At 41.6% G+C, this 19,951-nt stretch overlaps 1 protein-coding gene across 4 annotated transcripts in view; it reads right to left on the minus strand.

Moving 5' to 3' along the window:
- The window catches only part of EML6 (EMAP like 6), a 136,682-nt gene that overhangs the window by 57,701 nt on the left and 59,030 nt on the right, over positions 1 to 19,951 (minus strand). For all 4 annotated transcript variants that reach the window (XR_012585935.1, XM_074578610.1, XM_074578609.1 and 1 more), the window contains exons 9-13: positions 7,243 to 7,380; positions 4,324 to 4,580; positions 3,742 to 3,954; positions 2,659 to 2,826; positions 1,660 to 1,766 (exon numbers count right to left, since the gene is read on the minus strand). Coding sequence is in view for 3 of the 4 variants with exons in the window: in XM_074578610.1 (XP_074434711.1) it covers positions 1,660 to 1,766; positions 2,659 to 2,826; positions 3,742 to 3,954; positions 4,324 to 4,580; positions 7,243 to 7,380 (883 nt within the window). In the remaining variant the exon portion in view is untranslated. The remainder of the gene's footprint in view (positions 1 to 1,659; positions 1,767 to 2,658; positions 2,827 to 3,741; positions 3,955 to 4,323; positions 4,581 to 7,242; positions 7,381 to 19,951) is intronic.

Genomic DNA, 19,951 nt, shown 5'->3' on the forward strand with positions numbered 1-19,951 from the left:
CTGATTTGAATACAGACAGAAAATCAGGAGGAGAAAAAGAGGAGGATGGGACAAGCACTCCAGTGAGACCTGGAGTAAAAGAGAGGGGAGGGAGAAAATTTGACAAAAACTTCATTTAATTTAGCAAACGAGATCGATCTCTGTAATGAGAGGTAAAATAAGCTGTTGTCACAAGAACCTATGTAATTTATTGCAGAATCTAGAAAGTGAGGTGAAAAGACAAAGAATGGTCCTTGGCTAAAGCATGGAACCTTGGAGGTAATCCTTCCACATTCTAGAAAGCAGCTCTATGTCAGCCATTAAATCACTCAAACCAACCTGAAACAAGCTTATTGCGTATTTTTCATGCTTAGTACAAGATCCCAGTTCTGGTCTGAGGAAGTTCTGACCTTTCACAATTGCAACTGATCAGGTACCAGGACAAGGTGAAAATAATTCTGTCTTCAGAGATAAGTTTGAGCAACGTGCAATAAAGGCGGACATGGAAGGGCCTGATGAATGCAAAAGGATTGAATAGTTTCTTGTTAGGTAAGAACTAAATAGCCCATACACCAAATGAAGCAGAAGTCCTGCAGAAATACGTAATCATAATCCATGCCCCTAAAAAGGGCAAAACTATGTTTTATTATGGCATTTTCTAAACTTCCTGTAACTTTGTGACTTCAATAATGTTTTCTAACATAGTGGTGCGAGTGCAAATTGTGATGATGCAGGTTGGATGAAACCTCACATCACAGGGGGCAGCAAGGTAAAACTGCTTTGTGAAAGAAGAGGAGCCAAGAGCTGGGCACAGTAACAAGGCCAGGCCAGGCCAGGCCAGACCAGACAGTGCCCTCACGGAGAGGGGTGCAGTCCCACAGTGCCCAAGTGACGGGAGCACAGCGGACTTGGTGACTGTAGCCAAGTTCATGCAAGAGTCCTGATCACCAGGCATGCCCACAGTGACAAAGCATAAATCGGCATCGAAAAAACAGACTTAGGAGTGGAATGGCACACTGTCGTTCGTGAAAAAAATCAATGCAGTAAAGAATACTTATTTGATTTGTTTTCTTCTTGCACGGAAGCAACGTATCTTAATTTATCTCAGAACACAGTTCTACTAAAAACAGGAAAAAAAATTAAGTGTATTAAGTGATTATTAGAGACCATTTCTACTTGGTTCCCATAAACTAGGCCAATTGTAATTCTTAGACATTGTTGCCCTTGGCAATAAAAAAGAATCTGTCACAGATAAATCTATTATACAAGCTTCATGCTCATTAAGAGTATTCTGTTTTGAATATACAGAAGAGATACAAAAACTCCATGAGCTGTATTCTGCACATTGGGATACTAAATTGATACGACTGAAGTCTTCCCCGACACCTATAATGAGAATGGGAATAGCAATAAGTTTAAATTTGTGCTTTTTAAGATAGATTCTTTACTCGAACATATAACTGTATATACACCAATGCTTTTTTTTGAAACCCTTTTAAATTCCCATCTCCAGCTAAAGTAAACTCTGTTTTATATAGGTTGGGTAATCAGTTGGATACTGTCAAAACAATCTTCCTAGAGCAGTCTGATGAATTAGCTGCAAACTCCTTTTGCTTATCTTTACTGAATAGCCACAATAAAATGTCAATTAATTGGCACAGTGTATTAATTTTTACTCACCTGGCGATCATAGTTGATTTGAGCTTCCTGCTCAATGTCAGAATCTAACTCTGGCACATCAGATAAATCTGAATCTGATTCTTCACTGTAGGAATCAACGCCACCCTCTGCACAGAAAAAAAAGAAAAAAAATCAACATATATCTAATCGCGAGCAAATAGTATGTGTTTTTTTTATATAATTTAGAGTACATGCAAAGAAGTATTCAACAGCTTTGGAAGCTTAAGCAATTTGTAAAAATCATGCAGGCTGACTGAACGTGTCAGGTTTCGTTTCTGTTTCTCCTGTTTCACTGCCTGGGGCAGGAGGGTGGCAGAAGGAAGGAGAACAACTGAGTAGTTGCTAGTGTATTTCCATCATCTGAGAGAACACTGGTTTTTTAACAGGCTTTGGAGTGAAAACATACAGAAACAGTAAATAAAAGCTTCCAGTGTGATCTCTGTGTTTAAAAAGATTTGCTGTATAACATAGGTTACGGCACGGAGCTCCGCAGGCACGGAGTGAGTTTTTTGCCCTTTTGCTGAAGGAAATCCAGTTTTCAGCAGTTGCCACTGTTTTTGTAGAATATTGTCAGTATCATGTATATAACAAAAAAAAATTCTAACGTACAGTTATCACATATATATGTCAATTTGCATTGAAAAGAAAATTAATTCAACATGTGTAGTCAGGTTTCTGAATGCAAGTTAGATGGCTAATTTTGAAAATTTAGTGTGATTTAGTAATCTGCCTCTAAATATCCTTTTCATACGCTTTGACAAATACTACTTGTATATTCCCAAACATACAATATAGCAGACTGCAGAAGAAATTTTAATGGACCTTGCGTGAAACAAATTGTTGTCTATGAAAAGTAAACATCACAAATGTGCTGAGCATACGTAATTCCAGGGAATTATAATAAAAATATTTTCTGTTAATTCAATAAAAGCTTTTCCAACAGTGCTGCATTCTCTGTTGATTTTACTGAATAAGTAATTAAGAAGAGATCATTTTTACCTTGCGGAGATGTTTCAAGGATGCCATTTGTTATCCCTTCTGGAATAAATCGCCACTGAAAAACAGAGTGATCGGCACCTCCTGTACTTAAAACCCACTGAAAATCATGGGACCAACAGACATTGGTTACGTGTGCTGAATGGCCAACGTATTTTCTAAATTTAGCTCCTAAAAAAAACCAAAAATAAAACTGTTAGTATGTAAGAAGAAGTTAACATTGTAAACTAATAAGGTTATGCTTTTAATGGAAACATTGTCTAAACACTCTTATGAAAATTGGAAAAAAAAATAAATACTTAAATGCTTTTTGATATTCTGATACTAATAGTAATTATAAAATAAAAATAAATGGCATAAAATAATATGAATGATACGTTCACTTCAGTTTTCTGAAAAGCACTTAAATCTTGTCAGGAAGTACAAGCTACACATAGGGTTTAATTTTCACCTTTACGGCCATTACCGCTCATGCAAATTATACGCATGCATTCCGTATTGTACTACACACGTAAATCCAAATTCACTATCAGAAAATATACCGATACGATATCAAATTAAACACTGAAGATCGTGGACAGCCGAAAGGTTTTATTTAGTTTTGCGGTCTTTGTGCACGGCACAGCGCAAATACTGAAGAAACCATCTGTGCTAAAAGCCTACCGTAGATACGAAGCAAATAGCTCACGCGGAGCTACACTGACACACGCTAACAGACAGTGAAACTCTCGGGAGGTTTCTGAATTCACTACTGGCATACGTTTAGACAAATTACAGTAACTCATATAGCTGATACAATCTTGTTGTGATGTAAAGTCTTACTCAATTAGTTTCTGAAAATGTAATATCAGAATAAGCACACTATAAACTATACATTCCCAACAGTGCTAAAAAGAAGTACGTAAACATTGGCAGGAAATCACTAGATACATAGAGGGTTAAGGTCTCATCTTTATGTCCATTAATGCTAACACGAATTGTGCACACACTAATTTGAATTATACACAAGAATCAAAAGCTACCATTAAAAAATCTACTGATATCAGGTAATACTGCATTCTTCAGACATACAAAATACTGTCTTACCTTTCTTTAGGCATGGAAATCTAAACAATTTAACCAGTCCAAAATCATCTCCAGTTACGAGCACTGAGCTGTTGTAATTTCCATCCACAGAGTTGACATCTGTAACATTTGTATATTTTGGCCAAATTCCATTCACTTCAGATCCTATCACACAGGTCCATGAGGCCCAGTGAATTCCTTTGATCTCATCTTTGCTAGTTAGATGCTTTCCAGCTGAAAATATGCAAGTGAATAATCTGTTTAATCATTTGGTTTTCAATAAACTCCGTTTCTTTTCATCACATTTATCTGTGTATTCTTCTTGGGATTAATCTTTTCACCTGAATAAAGATTCGCAATTATACTTTAAATTATAATCTCACATTTGTGGTATTTGACAACATCGCACATCTTACAAGTTCTAATGCAGCTGCACGTAAACATGCTAAAAACATATAGAAGTGGAAAGACATGAGATATTTATGTAAGTTCCAGTCAAGAAACTCCACTTGCAGATGTACTATTTATATCACACTTTCGTTATTTTCTTCAAATCAACACTGAAGTTTGCTTGTTCATAACACAAGCCACTTGTAAACTTACACGGCATCTTGTAGAACAGTCTCTCTCCTGCACCATCATTGGTTTGCAAGAATTTACTATCCACAGACCAGTCAATATGAGTAATAAAACTAGTAGATTTGTTGCATTCTCCTATTTTTTTGTATCGCTGAGCAACGGCATAGATATCCACTGGGCCATCGTTAGAACCCACAGCAAGGTAAGAGCCATCTGGTGAAAATTTCATTTCATGGATTACTTCTTTGCGGTCTTTAATATGAACTACCTCCGTCATATCTCTGCAAGAACCAATAGTGAAAACGTGAACTGTAAACGTGTGAACATGCAATCCACAAATACTTAAGACAAATATGAAGATAGATGCACTGCATAATTTGTACAACAAAAACCAAATTTCACTAAAACCCCCTTTTTTTTGAGGAGTTCCTATTGATTTCATAGGTTATAAGCACCCTTTTAAAGCAAAACATAGAAACAACTTTACCTACCTACAATACTCTTCATTCTATTCACCTAATTTTAACCGTAAAACAGTTAGCTGTCTAGTCTAAGCTAGAACAGACAATTTTTTTTTTTTTAATCTTTATTTGTTTCATAGAGAATGGAAAATGAATTCCATCGAAAGAGCAATTACCCTGTCTCTCACAAGACTGTGCTGAAATGGTCTTTGGGAGAGACCCATTTCTCCACATTGACTCTTTTGGGGAGACAGGCAAACAGTTTAGAGTAGAGGCTAACAATTAGACTGGTAAAGTTAGATATGATTAATCCCACATGCCAGGACCAGTTAGCTACAGTTTCGGGGGTTCCAGCACCACCACCACCACCACCATCCACTAGTGGAAGAACAGTATTGATAATACTTTGCATGTACCTTTAAAAAAAAGAAAAAAAAAATCAAGACAGCCATACGGCGTAGTTTTCAAAAAAATATTGAATTCTTCCCTTTGATATAAATCCCTTTCCTGTCCTATCAAGGAACCAAAAACTGCAGTGCTAGTGAACGCAGACAAGATTTTTGCAAGTAGGTTTCCCCAAATTCTTTGGCTATGAGGAAATAATTAAAACTAAATTAAAAAGAAATCTTCCCGAGTTGACTGAACAGTGAGGCAAGTCTCTGTGCCATTAATTTTGTATTTACAAAGACAATCCGTACCAGATTATATGTTTGGGCTGTAAGGAAATTTTGTGAGGAGGAGTCTTCTGCAGACATCACAGTTCTGTTACTCTCCATTTTAAGCTTTTTAATTATTTTTCCTGATTTCTGCTTTTATTAATCACTGCTAGTAGCATCAAATTTACTAAAAGACTCAAATTTATTTAAAAAACAATGATTTTTGTTAATATATCTTAAAAATGCTGATACATAGAACTGTAAAAGCAGAGTCGTGAAAGGATAATCATCTGTAACTGAAGACAGAGATTTCTGGGAGAGGCCGATATGAATGGAAAGGTTAATGTTACAGACAATCAGGATCTTAAACAAACAGAAGCATTTTGTTAGAGATTTCTCTTAAAATGGTGAAACTCTAAAATGTCAATAACAGTAGAAATTCTGTTGGGAAAGTTCTTATTTATTCATAGCCATTTTTTTCCTTCAAAAAGTGTTTTGAAAAAAAAAAAAAAATTCTTAGCTCTGCTTTATTACTGAAAACTGGTACTGTAACTATTCCGTAGTGTTAAATATGGCTACTGAGAAAAGCAGCTAATTCTCTGGATTACTTCATAGGTCCAGATCCTTCATGACCAAAAAAAAGAACAAAGAACAAAGATTCATGTTGCTGACTACATGATACAAAAAAATGCCAACAAAACGCACTGCCATTGACCAATTTTTCTGGATCAGGGGCTGCAGATTTGTTACCCCGTCAGAAGACCTGTCACAGAAAAGGGACAGGTGGAGAAGCAATTGCATTCAGGGCCTTTACACAAAGGTAAAGGTGTACACAAAGGTGTTGCCACCCCTTCAGAAATAACGCTGGGTTTATCATTATCAGTCTCCGTCAGCTGAATCATGAACAATGTCAGCTATCGGGCAAATTAGTAAAGACAAGATTACTGTGAGACAAAGAAGATTAACCTCTTTAGAAAAATACTAGTCTTTTAAATGGATTTTAAATTAATGTGATCAGATCACTTAAGTTCTGTGAAAGTCATTAATGCAGTACATTACGGGGGTTTTCACAGACCTTCCGTCGATTACAGGATTTTCCCTCCTATCAGCTAGTAGTTCAAAGTATTTTAAATATATGCTTACCAAATGTGTCAGGTAATGTTAAGGAAGAGGTAAACTCTTCCAAGTATCAATTAAAATAGCTTATGTGTTTTGAAATCACACTGTTTTATTTGGCTATTTCACTCTACGCCCAGTTTTATGTTTCGCCTGCTTTTGTGTGTCTTCTATAACAGTATTCCACACAGAAAATGCCTACTGCATACAACGCATTCATGCAAAAAAATGTTTGTCGTCTAATATGAAAAGCAGAATTCACATATATCACGCAAATGCTTAAAAATGTCTTTCAATCACTCATTATTTTGCATAGTATCCATTATTGTATATGGCAGGAAACGAACCAGGGAGATTCCTTTCAAAACTGTCTCTGTTATTATCTCTCTTATGCACATTTCTTTTCACAAAATATCTGTATAATTTCAGAATAAATAAAGAAAAAAAGACAAACTTGAAAATGTCAAATTTTATCAACATTATTACGAAGAGCTAATATTTTGAATTAAATAAAGCATAATTGACAAACTACCACCTTTTAAAACATCAAGTGATATTATGGAAGCACGTGCTCAATTTTTAATCTGTTTCTGATAAAATACCCACGTATTTTTTCTTCTTATAGGAATAAAAGAATTTATGATATGGTCTTGAGTTACTCAGGGGGGAAAAAGCTAATAACCTTAGAAACTAATGTAAGATTTTCTCACCGTACTCGAAGAACAATGAAGGAGCCATCCTTCATTCCAAGTGCTAACTGTGATCCATCAGGACTGAAAGACACACTCCGCACTGCTTCTTCCATATTGCAACGAGCAATCAAGGCATGGTCAGCAAGACTCCATAATCTGCATCAAAGGAAATTTAAAGCAGGAGGAGATTTTTCTTGACTGCACAATGTTTCAATATCATCAAGATCAAAACCAAAAAGTCTAACTCAGTTGGCAAAGGCCCATTTGCATGCGCACTTTATATTAAGATCTTATAATGTATTGAGTTCCTTTCCAGCCATGGAACGAAGATAATTTCACTGACTTGAGCTTAGAGACTTACAGAAATTTAGTTTTGAAAACTCAAAACTGCTTATCAATCTAGAAGAGAAAGGGTCTGTACAACGACTGCCTGAATCATTACATAAACACAGCATTTTCCAACAGTGGCACTGGATGTCTTGGCAAATAATATCAAGTGAAGCTTTCAGACACCTTCAAGTGAAGCTTCTGGTTCAAATTTCTTTCAAAATCAAGGAGTCTTTACTGTTCCCGGTTCTAGCAGGGATGGCACCTCAGACCTGAACCTGATCTGTGATACCAGAAGAGAAAACAGGGTGACACTAAATTACATAATCATTTGGTGTTATCTCCGGACTTTACTTATTGGATGTAATAGAATTTCCCTAGATGAGTAACAAAAAAAAATGCCGTTTCTGTAGGCGGAAAGGATCAATGCAGATCAGACTGAAATTTTCACTGAAAGTGAAAGCAATACTCAGAGAGCACAAACATTCCAACCAGGGGGAAATTTTTCTTGTCGTAACCCTGAATGAGCTAGTAGACAAAACAGCATGCTGATTTGCTCATTTACATCTTTTTAAATAAAAATAATCAACAGAAAAAACATGCCATAAGATAGAAAAAAGCAAATAATGTACCGAAATTTTTAAGAAGGAATGGAGGGAATTTCCCAGATCACTACAAGCTGGTTAATCAGATCCGAGTAGTACGCAAGATTTAGGAAAAAAATTAAAGAAAAGAATAATTTAAAGTATGGAAGAAAATGCATAAAAGACCTCTTGGGCTAGAAAAATTAAGTCAGCAATACCTAGCTATCTTTATTTTGAGGACAGTGTTGTAAACTTGATGCATTCGTAAAAGATTTATAAAACGTTCAGTAAAATATTTGCATATTAGCATATGTAATTATTGGCTCAAGAAAATGACAATTTGTACAAGAACTGTAATGTGATACTGTATGGAGTTTTACAGCAAGCTTTACAGAAAGAAACAATTAGGCTGGATGGAAGGTACTACTGGGATTTCTAGGTACAAGCTTTGGGATAGTAACATTTAATATTTTCACTAAAGACACTGGCACAAAAGATGAGAATGAGATTTGCTACGGACAGTAAGCCGGGAGGCACTGTGAACCCAGAGACGGATTTATCATATTGGAAGAAACAGAGGTTTCTTGATGATGAAACAAATAGACATGGAATGAAACTTAACCAAAGCCCACACTTTCAGAGCCTTGTGTCTAGCACTGTGCTGTAAGCTTAAAACATGAGTGGCACCAGCAAAAAGAGTAAGATCTCACACTATTTTTCAATTATAGAATGGCTATGATCCATGAGTGAATTCCAGACAGGAAAAAGGAAATTTTATCCTAACGTATATCCTGGGTGCTATTCCAGAAGGTACACAAAAACAACACATAGCGACCTCATCTGGCATGTTCTTTATAAGTTATTTTGAGAAATCAGAATAAAAACAGGAACATATGCAGTGAAAGATTATTAGTATGATTAATAGAATGAAGACTGTGTCACAATAAAGAAGACCAAAAGAGTTTAACTTTTATACCTTAGTGAAACAAAGGCCGGGAAGGGACAGTATTGCTTCCAAAAATACATCAGTAGGATAAACGTCAAAGAAGGAGAAAAAGTTATGTTGAAGGACCATGTTGGCACTAGAACAAATAGCATAAACAGAACATTGAGTATAGTCTGAAAAGAAGGACGTTTCTGACCACCCCAGCAGTAACATTTAGATACAGCCCTGAAGTAGAGTAACAGGAAGAAAAAAATAGAGTTCGATAAATTTAAGAAAAGGATTTGACTGCCTGCATTGAGTAAGAAACCCTTTGGGCCTTGTCAGGTTAATGTTATTAGGATCAGTCTAGAATCAATAACCCCGAATGATGCTGGTTTCCTCTTAGGCTGAAAGAATTCAAGGATGTGAAAGAACTTGAAAAGGCTTCTCTGTGATAAAATTACAAGTACCACTTCCTCGCGAAAAAATTGAATGTGGGATGCTAAAACTGTTTTCAAAGACAAAACACAGGTAGATAAGATGCAAGATTCTTAGCAGCCTTGCTAGGTAGAAGCTATAAGCCCAATACAATAAAGAATGAACCAGAAAGGATTTGGAAAGATTTCAAAGGAAATATCAGGATAAAATTTGCCTCCAAAATGTTGCTTTCACATGGATTACTTTGACCAATACATTAGAAGTGTAATTGCAATACATGGCAGTGCAAGCAGAATAATTCCATTTTCTTTAAAAAAAGAATTTCTTGAATTGATAGATGGGTAATTCCAAATACAGGCTTTTAAACAGAAAAAAAAACCCCAAAAACATTTTGCACACATACAGGCATTTGTATATACAACTGACAAAATAAAAGTCTGGCTTTCCTTATGAAAATAGAAAAAGTAACTCTTCTGGCAAAATACTTAGAATCATAGAATAGAATCATAGAATGTGTTGGGTTAGAAGGGACCTTTGAAGGTCATCTAGTCCAACCCCCCTGCAGTAAGCAGGGACATCTTTAACTAGATCAGGTTGCTCAGAGCCTCATCAAGCCTGGCCTTGAATGTCTCCAGGGATGGGGCCTCCACCACCTCTCTGGGCAGCCTGTTCCAGTGCCTCACCACCCTCACTGTAAAGAACTTCTTCCGAATGTCTAATCTAAACTTGCCCTGCTCTAGTTTAAAGCCATTGCCCCTCCTCCGATTGCTACATACCCTTGCAAACAGCCCCTCCCCATCTCTCCTGTAGGCCCCATTCAGGTACTGGAAGGCTGCTATAAGGTCTCCCTGGAGCCTTCTCTTCTCCAGGCTGAAAAAACCCCAACTCTCTCAGCCTGTCCTCACAGCAGAGGTGCTCCAGCCCTCGCATCATCCTCTGGACCCACTCCAACAGGTCCATGTCCTTCTTGTGCTGAGGGCTCCAGAGCTGGACACAGGACTCCAGGTGGGGTCTCACGAGAGCAGAGCAGAGGGGGAGAATCACCTCCCTGGACCTGCTGGCCACGCTTCTTTTGATGCAGCCCAGGATGCAATTTGCCTTCTGGGCTGCAAGCACACATTGCTGGCTCATGTCCAGCCTTTCACGCACCAGTACCCTCCAAGTCCCTTTCTGCAGGGCTGCTCTCTATCACATCATCCCCCAGCCTGAATTGATAACGAGGGTTGTCCCGACCCAAGTGTAGGACCTTGCACTTGGCCTGGTTGAACTTCATGAGGTTTGCTCACTCCCACCTCTCTATCTCGTCCAGGTCCCTCTGGATGACATCCCGTCCCTCTGGCACATCGACCGCTCCACTCAGCTTGGTGTCATTGGCAAACTTGCTGAGGGTGCACTTGATCCCACTGTCTAAATCATTGATGAAGATATTAAACAGCACCGGACCCAGAACGGATCCCTGAGGGACACCATGTGTCACTCCTCTCCATCTGGACATCAAGCCATTGACCACTACCCTCTGGATGCGACCATCCAGCCAGTTCCTTATCCACCGAAGAGTCCACCCACCAAATCTGTATCTCTGCAACTTAGAGAGAAGGATGTTGTGGGGGACCGTGCCAAAGGCCTTGCAGAAGTCCAGACAGATGGTATCCATAGCTCTCCCCTTGTCCACTGATGTAGTCACTCCATTGTAGAAAGCCACTAGGTTGGTCAGGCAGGACTTGCCCCTGGTGAAGCCATGCTGGCTGTCTCGAATCACCTCCCTGTCCTCCATGTTGTTTTTGGAAAACAACACTGCATGTTGTACTTATGCATGTTGGTTTTGGAAAAGCCAGATAACTAAACTATTTCTGTATAAACAGAGTATGTATTTGCAAATAAGGCAAAGATATATTTTTACCATTCTTTGGCAACTTTCCTGTGCATTTGTTTAAATGACTGAGTTTAAAAAAAGCCTAAACAGGCTCATGAAACTTTATTTTATTAGTCAACATTCCAGTCTTTTCTGTCATATACCTGACAGATGAGTTTATTTAGTGGAGCACATACTGATTACAGCCCCCCAAGAGGTTTACTAGCAACCACTCCGTTTGCAGAAAAAGCCATGGCTCATGGCAGAAGCTTTACTGCTGCTTTGTTTCGTTGAATTGGCAGAACGATGCTCCACATCATAAAAAAATCAGAGATATAAATATTCAAACGGATTCATATAAAAACAGGTTCTAATCAATCTTCTTATAAATGCAGGAATACAGAAAGAGATCATTCAAGAAGACAGACAGTGTAGTGAAGATGTTCTGCCAGAACAGCAGTTACTTGTGGTCCTGCAGCTAGATGTTCCCACATGACATTACAAAAAGACATGTGAGTTCCATTGAACAAATGTAATAAATAATTCTGTATGCCTATTAGCATTCAGATGGGAATGATGCTTTTTTCCTGTTCCTGTTGTAAGAGACAGGAAGCGGGCAGCTTTCCTAGTCGACGCTGTTTTGAAGTTTAAAATGTAGGAAACCTACATTCGGCTGGAGCCTTCTCTCAGCTGTGCTAGGGAAAATCTACAGTAATTCCCCTTAACTCTACAGAGGGCCTTTTCATTTAGACGTGTCACTTAAACATGAGAATATAATCTGGCCCACTAAATACTTTTATTTGAAAAACAATTTAATTTATACTATACAGCCACTCTTTTCAAAATAACGCGATAACCAAATACGGAGAAAAATTACACAATGAAGAGCAATATAGAAACATTCCTGTCGATGCAATTTTATTATTGAAAAAAAATTGTTAAGAAAATCCTTTTGTGTACTTTTTTATCTAAATGAAAATATTTATATATTCCACTGGAATTCCTCACATGAAGCATTAGTATATAAAAAAAAAAAGCACAGTCTGAACTAGAATTCAGATCCCACATTCTGTAGTGCCTAAACAGCTAAACAGATGTGCGACGTAGTGCAGTAAAATACCTGTAACATTAGCAAATGCACATTTTATAGAATGGCAATGTTCAAAGGCATCAGTAATAGAATAATCATTATAACTGATAATAACCATGAGAGCACCACAAATTAAGGCCGTACGTGCACAAAGAGCATGCTTGAGCAGTCTTTCATAGAGGCGCACAAGTTTGTTCCATGCACACTTTGAGTCATCAGTACATGATCCAGTTCCATGCCAGAGCTGAATTACCATATGTCCTGTTTCCAGCAGGGATAGGGTTAATTCTGCCCAGGCTCTGGCAGGGACACAGGTATTCCATCCCATGTGAGTCATGCCCAGTCTGTAGCCGGGAGCTGCCGGGGGAGGGGGAAGGAAGTCCCACTGGGAGCGGGCTGGGGCATCCTGGGTCCAGTCAGTGAGCCGTGGTTCCGTATCGTGTTTGTACATTCCTCTGTCCGTGTTATTGTTGTTGTTTTCTTGTTCCCTTTGCTGTTCTGTTTCACTGCCTTTGTCTCAACCCACAAGTTTTGCCTTTTTCTGCTGATTCTCCCCCCGTGGGGGGAGTTTGAGAGAGCGGCCACATGGTTCTTTGTTGCCGTCTGAGCCTAAACCACGACAGTCCTTTCTGGCGCCCAATGTGGGGCTCGAAGGGTTGAGATAATGACAAATCCAACTAGAGCTTGTTAAAATGAATTTGTTGTGTGCATTTATTGTATTAGTTAAATAGTCGCTGATCACCATGTTGCTTTGTTCTCATGGCTGTGTTATGTAAATTCCTATGTGGTTTATGTACTTCCCGCAATGCGGTTTATCACCTCTGGGAGAGGGATCAGGATTGCCTGATATTGTGTAATATCAGTTTATGATATGATAACATCACTGTTCAGACAGTTATTTTGCGGTGTTTATGTGGTATTGCTGTCCTGCCCATACCTTGGGCACCGTCTCTCGGAATTTATTAATAATCACACTATAGGGGAAACAGGGGGACACACTTTCCCCAGCTCTTCTGTCTCCCTTTTCTCCTTCAGGCCAGGTACAAGAGCTTTTGAGAATTTTTAATATCCTTGGGATGCTCAAACCAGCATGTTCCTATTGTTATGTCTCCTGAATGCGTTCCAGGTGTTATTTATGGTTAAACAACTATTTAAGCCCTGAGGCTGGATAGTCATGGGTGGCATGGCACGTGGGAGAATACAGGCAGGTATCATCTAGAGAACTTCTCACCTACAATGGTCTGGGACTTCACTCCTGAACAATTACAGGACTCTGATGAAGTGATAGAGTATTTGAAAGGAAAATGCTGTTGCTATTCCAGAGAGGCACAACTCACCGCACTGTGCTGGACCCTGGCCAGTATCTACCAAACACTGCTCAATATTATGCAGCACCCTCAGGGGAAAGAGATGGAAACCAGACCAACAGACGCTGTCACTATTCCAATCCTTGCAACAGACACTGCGGCTACTCCCACCCCTGCAACAGACACTGCAGTTACTCCAACCCCGCTGGCAGCCACGGCAGCTGAATCAGGAAACCAACCCCTGCCAGTAACAGTTGTCCCCATACAGAAGAAAAAGTACAGAAAGAAATTAGTTCACTTAGTAAGGGGTGACAATGAACCAGGGCCATCACGAGAACAGGAAGAAGAGGCAGAACCAGAGATAATCACCCGATCCCTATTCCCTGAGCGACATGCGGGATATGTGAAAAGATTTCAGCCAACTTCCAGGCGAGCACATTGTCACCTGGCCGCTCCAGTGCTGAGATAACGGGGCCAGCAGGCTGGAATTAGAGGGTAGGGAAGCCAGGCAGCTGGGATCCCTGTCTAGGGAAGGAGGCATTGACAAAGTGATTGGGAAAAAGACAGAAGCCCTCAGCTTCTGGAGGCGACTCCTGTTACACGTGAGGGAAAGGTACCCCTTCAGTGAGGATGTTGTATGTCACCCAAGCAAGTGGACCACCACGGAAACAGGTATCCAGTACCTGAGAGAATGAGCCATGTGGGAGATGATTTATTATGACTTGGACAATGCAGACTTACCCACAGACCCCGATGAGGTGCAATGCACAAGGCCCATGTGGTGGAAGTTTGTACGAAGCGCACCATCATCATATGCCAACTCACTGGCAGGAATAGAATGGAAAGGCAAAGAGGGACAAACAGTGGATGAGGTGTCTGGCCGGCTCTGGCAATATGAAGAAAGTCTCTCTTCCCCCCTTGTCTCAGCTGTGGAGAAACTGTCCCAGAAGGTCCAGCAACTTGAAGAGCATGTGTCCTACTCCCCACCTGTATGGGCCAGCATCTCAGCTATTACAGCAGGTGTTTCCCCACTCAAGAGAGAGACTACAGAGGGTACACACCACAAAGCACCCTGGGTTCTACCTGCGTGACCACAGAGAGGACATGAGGGAGTGGGATGGACATCCTGCTTCGATCCTGCAGGCACAGGTACAGCAGCTGCAAAGGAGAACAACAACAAAAGGGGATCCCTCCAGGAAAAGTGCCACCACAGTTTCCAGCGGGCAGTTCCCCCAGCAGAGTAGAAGGCCTGATCTTACTTCTGATCCTCTTGAAGGAACTTCCAAGTCATTTCTGCAAGAAGTGAGTAATGGATACTATGACCAGGATTAGAGGGGCCCTGCCTCTGGCCAGGTGGGGGAAAGGGACAACTTGGTTTATTGGACGGTGTGGATTCAATGGCCTGGCACATCAGATCCACAGGAGTATAAGGCTCTCGTGGACACAGGTGCACAGTGTACCCTAATACCATTAAGCTACAGAGGGGCAGAACCCATTTTTCTGGAGTGACAGGGTCATCCCAAGAGTTGACTGTACTGGAGGCGGAAGTGAACCTAACTGGGAATGAGTGGCAAAAGCATCCCATTGTGACTGGCCTAGAGGCTCCATGCATCCTTGGTATAGATTACCTCAGGAGAGGGTATTTTAAAGACCCAAAAGGGTACCAGTGGGCTTTTGGCATAGCTGCCTTGAAGATGGAGCAAGTTAAACAGTTGTCTACCTTGCCTGGTCTCTCAGAGGACCCTTCTGTTGTGGGGTTGTTGAGGGTCGAAGAACAACAGGTGCCGATTGCTACCTTGCTACCACAACGGTGCATCAGCAGCAATATCACACTAACTGAAACTCTGATTCCCATCCATAAACTGGTGCATTAACTAGAAGTTCAAGGAGTGATCAGCAAGACTCGCTCACCCTTTAACAGTCCTATACGGCCGGTGCAAAAATCTATTGGTGAGTGGAGGCTAACTGTAGACTATCATGGCCTGAATGAAGTCACGCCACCGCTGAGTGTTGCCATGCTGGACATGCTAGAACTCCAGTACGAACTGGAGTGAAAGGCAGCCAAGTAGTATGCCACAACTGATACAGCTAATGCATTCTTCTCAATCTCTTTGGTGGCAGAGTGCAGGCCACAGTTTGCTTTCACTTGGAAGGGTATCCAGTGCACCTGGCATTGAGCACCCCAGGGGTGGAAACACAGCCCCACCATTTGCCATGGACCAATCCAAGCTGCACTGGAAGAGGGTGAAGCTCCGGAACATCTGCTAAACATTGATGACATCATTCTGTGGGGCAACACAGCAGAAGAAGTTTTTGAGAAAGGGAATAAAATAGTTCAAATTCTTCTGAAAGCTGGCTTTGCCATAAAACAAAGTAAGGTCAAGGGACCTGCGCAGGAGATCCAGTTTTTAGGAATAAAATGTCAAGATGGATGCTGTCAGATCCCAATGATGTGATCAATAAAATAGCAGCTATGTTTCCACCAACCAGTAAAAAGGAAACACAAGCTTTCTTAGGCACTGTGGATTTTTGGAGGATGCATATCCCAGATTACAGTCTAATTGTAAGCCCTCTATATCAAGTGACCCAGAAGGAGAATGATTTTAAATGGGTTCCTGAGCAACGACAAACTTTTGAACAAATCAAACAAGAATAGTCCATGCAGTGGCCCTGGGGCCAGTCCGGGCAGGACAAGATGTTAAAAATGTGCTCTACACCACAGCTGGGGAGAACAGCCCTGCTTGGAGCCTCTGGCAGAAAGCACCAGGGGAGACTTGAGGTCAACCCCTAGGGTTTTGGAGTCGGGGATACAGAGGATCTGAAGCCCGCTACACTCCAACAGAAAAAGAGATATTGGCAGCATATGAAGGGGTTCGAGCTGCTTCGGAAGCGGTTGGTACAGAAGCACAGCTCCTCTTAGCACCTCGACTGCTGGTGCTGGGCTGGATGTTCAAAGACAGGGTCCCCACCACACATCATGCAACTGATGGTACACGGAGTAAGTGGATTGCACTGATCACACAGTGAACTCGAATGGGAAACCCCAGTCGCCCAGGAATTCTGGAATTGATCATGGACTAGCCAGAAGGCAAGGATTTCGGAATGTCACCAGAGGAGGAGGTGACGTGCACGGAAGAGGCCCCACCATATAATAAACTACCAGAGAAATGGGAACAAATATGCCCTGTTCACTGATGGGTCCTGCCGGATTGTAGGAAAGTTTTGAAAGTGGAAGGCTGTTGTGTGGAGTCCTACACGACAAGTTGCAGAAGCCAGTGAAGGACAAGGTGAATTAAGCCAGTTTGCAGAGGTGAAAGCCATTCAGCTGGCCTTGGACACTGCCGAGTGAGAAAAATGGACAGTACTTTATACTGATTTGTGGATGGTGGCAAATGCTCTGTTGGGGTGCTACAGCAGTGGAAGCAGGGCAACTGGCAGCGCAGAGGCAAACCCATCTATGGCAAAATATTGCTGCCCAGATAGAGAATCTGGTTGTGAAAGTACGTCACGTAGATGCCCAGGTACCTAAGAGTCGGGCCACTGAGGAACATCAGAACAACCGGCAGGTAGATCAGGCTGCTAAGACTGAAGTGACTCAGGTGGATCTGGACTGGCAACATAAGGGTGAACTATTCATAGCTCGACAGGCCCATGACACCTCAGGCCATCAAGGAAGAGATGTGACATATAGATGGGCTCGTGACCGAGGGGTGGACTTGACCACGGACACTATTGCGCAGGTCATCCATGAATGTGAGATATGTGCTGCAATCAAGCAAGCCAAGCGGTTAAAGCCTCTTTGGTATGGAGGGCGATGGCTGAAATATAAATATCAGGAGGCCTGGCAGATTGGTTATATCACACTGCCACAAACCTGTCAAGATGTGCTCACAATGGTGGAAGCAACCACCGGATGGCTGGAAACATACCCTGTGCCCCATGCTACTGCCCAGAACACTATCCTGGGCCTTGAAAAACAAGTCCTGTGGCAACATGGCACCCCAGAGAGAAATGAGTCAGACAACGGGACCCATTTCCTAAACAGCCTCATAGACACCTGGGCCAAAGAGCATGGTATCGAGTGGGTATATCACATCCCCTATCACGCACCAGCCTCTGGGAAGATAGAACGATACAATGGACTGTTAAAAACTACACTGAGAGCAATGGGTGGTGGGACTTTAAAACATTGGGATACACATTTATCAAAAGCTACCTGGCTAGTTAACACCAGGGGATCTATCAATCGAGCTGGCCCTGCCCAATCAAAACTTCCATTCCCATGTGTGGGGGAGCTCGAGAGAGCAGCCACGTGGTTCTTTGTTGCTGTCTGAGGCTAAACCACAACACCATGTTAACCAACAGATGAGTCCAAGATAACAAATCCAAAGTCTTAGCATGGCTTATTAGCTTGAGGGCAGTACAATGCTAAACCCAGCTTTGCAGCTCTTGTTTCAGAACTGGTTTGCATCCTACCAGAATGCAGGCGGTGTGAATTTGTGCCTGTCTACACAACTGTGTAGACCAACCCAAGCAGAAGAGACTATCCATGCATTTTATAAACTGAAAGAAATAACTGCAGTAGTAATAATACTAATGTGTAGGAAACAGGGAGAGAACATGACTGTAGTGAACAACTGGTAGTTTTGTTAGTTTCACAATTTGGATTTTAATAATGGTTAGAAGAGATGAGGGGTGGCAGGAATAGGAAACCAGTGCAAGTAAAAAGATAGAAAGGAAAGGGAAAAAGATATTCCAACTGACCATGAAGCTTCAAGGCAGAAGTGAATCATAATGTGGAATCTGAAGCAACATAAATTAGAAGCTGTATGTATGGTAGGAGATTGATTCTTCCCATTGAAATATGGCCAAATGGTAAAATCCCCATGTATGTTTCTGAAATAAGTTGACTAGTAGTCCATAAAAACTGAAAAACTGTTTGGTAACTGCCTGGGGTTGATTTGAAAATATAGAATCATAAAATCATAGAATGATTCAGGTTAGAAGGGACCTTAAAGATCATCTAGTTCGAATCCCCTGCCATGGGCAGGGACACCTCCCAGTAGACCAGGCTGCTCAAAGCCCCATCCAGCCTGGTCTTGAGCACCTCCAGGGATGGGGCATCCACAACTTCCCTGGGCCACCTGTTCCAGTGCCTCACCACCCTCACAGTAAAGAATTTCTTCTTGATATCCAATCTAAATCTACCCTCCTTCAGTTTGAAACCGTTACCCCTCGTCCTATCATTACACTCCCTGATAAAGAGTCCCTCCCCACCTCTCCTGTAGGCCCCCTTTAGGTACTGGAACGCTGCTATAAGGTCTCCCTGGAGTCTTCTCTTCTCCAGGCTGAACAGGCCCAACTCTCTCACTCTGTCCTCATAGCAGAGGTGCTCCAACCCTCACATCATCTTCATGGCCCTCCTCTGGACCCGTTCCAACAGGTCCATGTCCTTCTTGTGCTGAGGGCTCCAGAGCTGCATGCAGTACTCCAGGTGGGGTCTCACCAGAGCACAGTAGAGGAGTAGAATCACCTCCCTGGACCTGCTGGACATACTTCTTTTGATGCAGCCCAGGATCCGGTTGGCTTTCTGGGCTGCAAGCGCGCATTGCCGCTCATTTTGAGCTTCTCCTCAACCAACACCCCCAAGTCCTTCTCCTCAGGGCTGCTCTCAAGCCATTCTCCACCCAACCTGTATTTGTGCCCTGGATTGCCCCGACCCAGGTGCAGGACCTTGCACTTGGCCTGGTTGAACTTCATGAGGTTCACACGGGCCCACGTCTCTAGCTTGTCCAGGTCCCTCTGGATGGCATCCCTTCCCTCCAGTATGTTGACTGCACCACACAGCTCAGTGTCATCGGCAAACTTGCTGAGGGTGCACTCAGTCCCACTGTCCGTGTCTCCGACAAAGATGTTAAACAGCACTGAGGAACGCCTGAGGAACACCACTTGTCACTGGCCTCCACTTGGACATTGAGCCAATCAATCAAGTAATCAAATTATCTATATAGGATGAAAAGCAGTCATCATCCACCTGGCATAGGGTTGGAGAAAAACCCAATGGATGGGTTAGAAATTAGGATAGTAGGGTCAGGAGAAACCGCTAAAGGAGGACATTAGGGGATTCAGAGCTTGGGAAACCAAGATGTCATGAACCCTGTTCTATGTGCTGTTCTGAAACGGGCAGGGCTTCAGGGTAAGAGC

Source organism: Larus michahellis, chromosome 3 (genome assembly GCF_964199755.1).
Source record: "Larus michahellis chromosome 3, bLarMic1.1, whole genome shotgun sequence".
NCBI lineage: Eukaryota > Metazoa > Chordata > Aves > Charadriiformes > Laridae > Larus > Larus michahellis.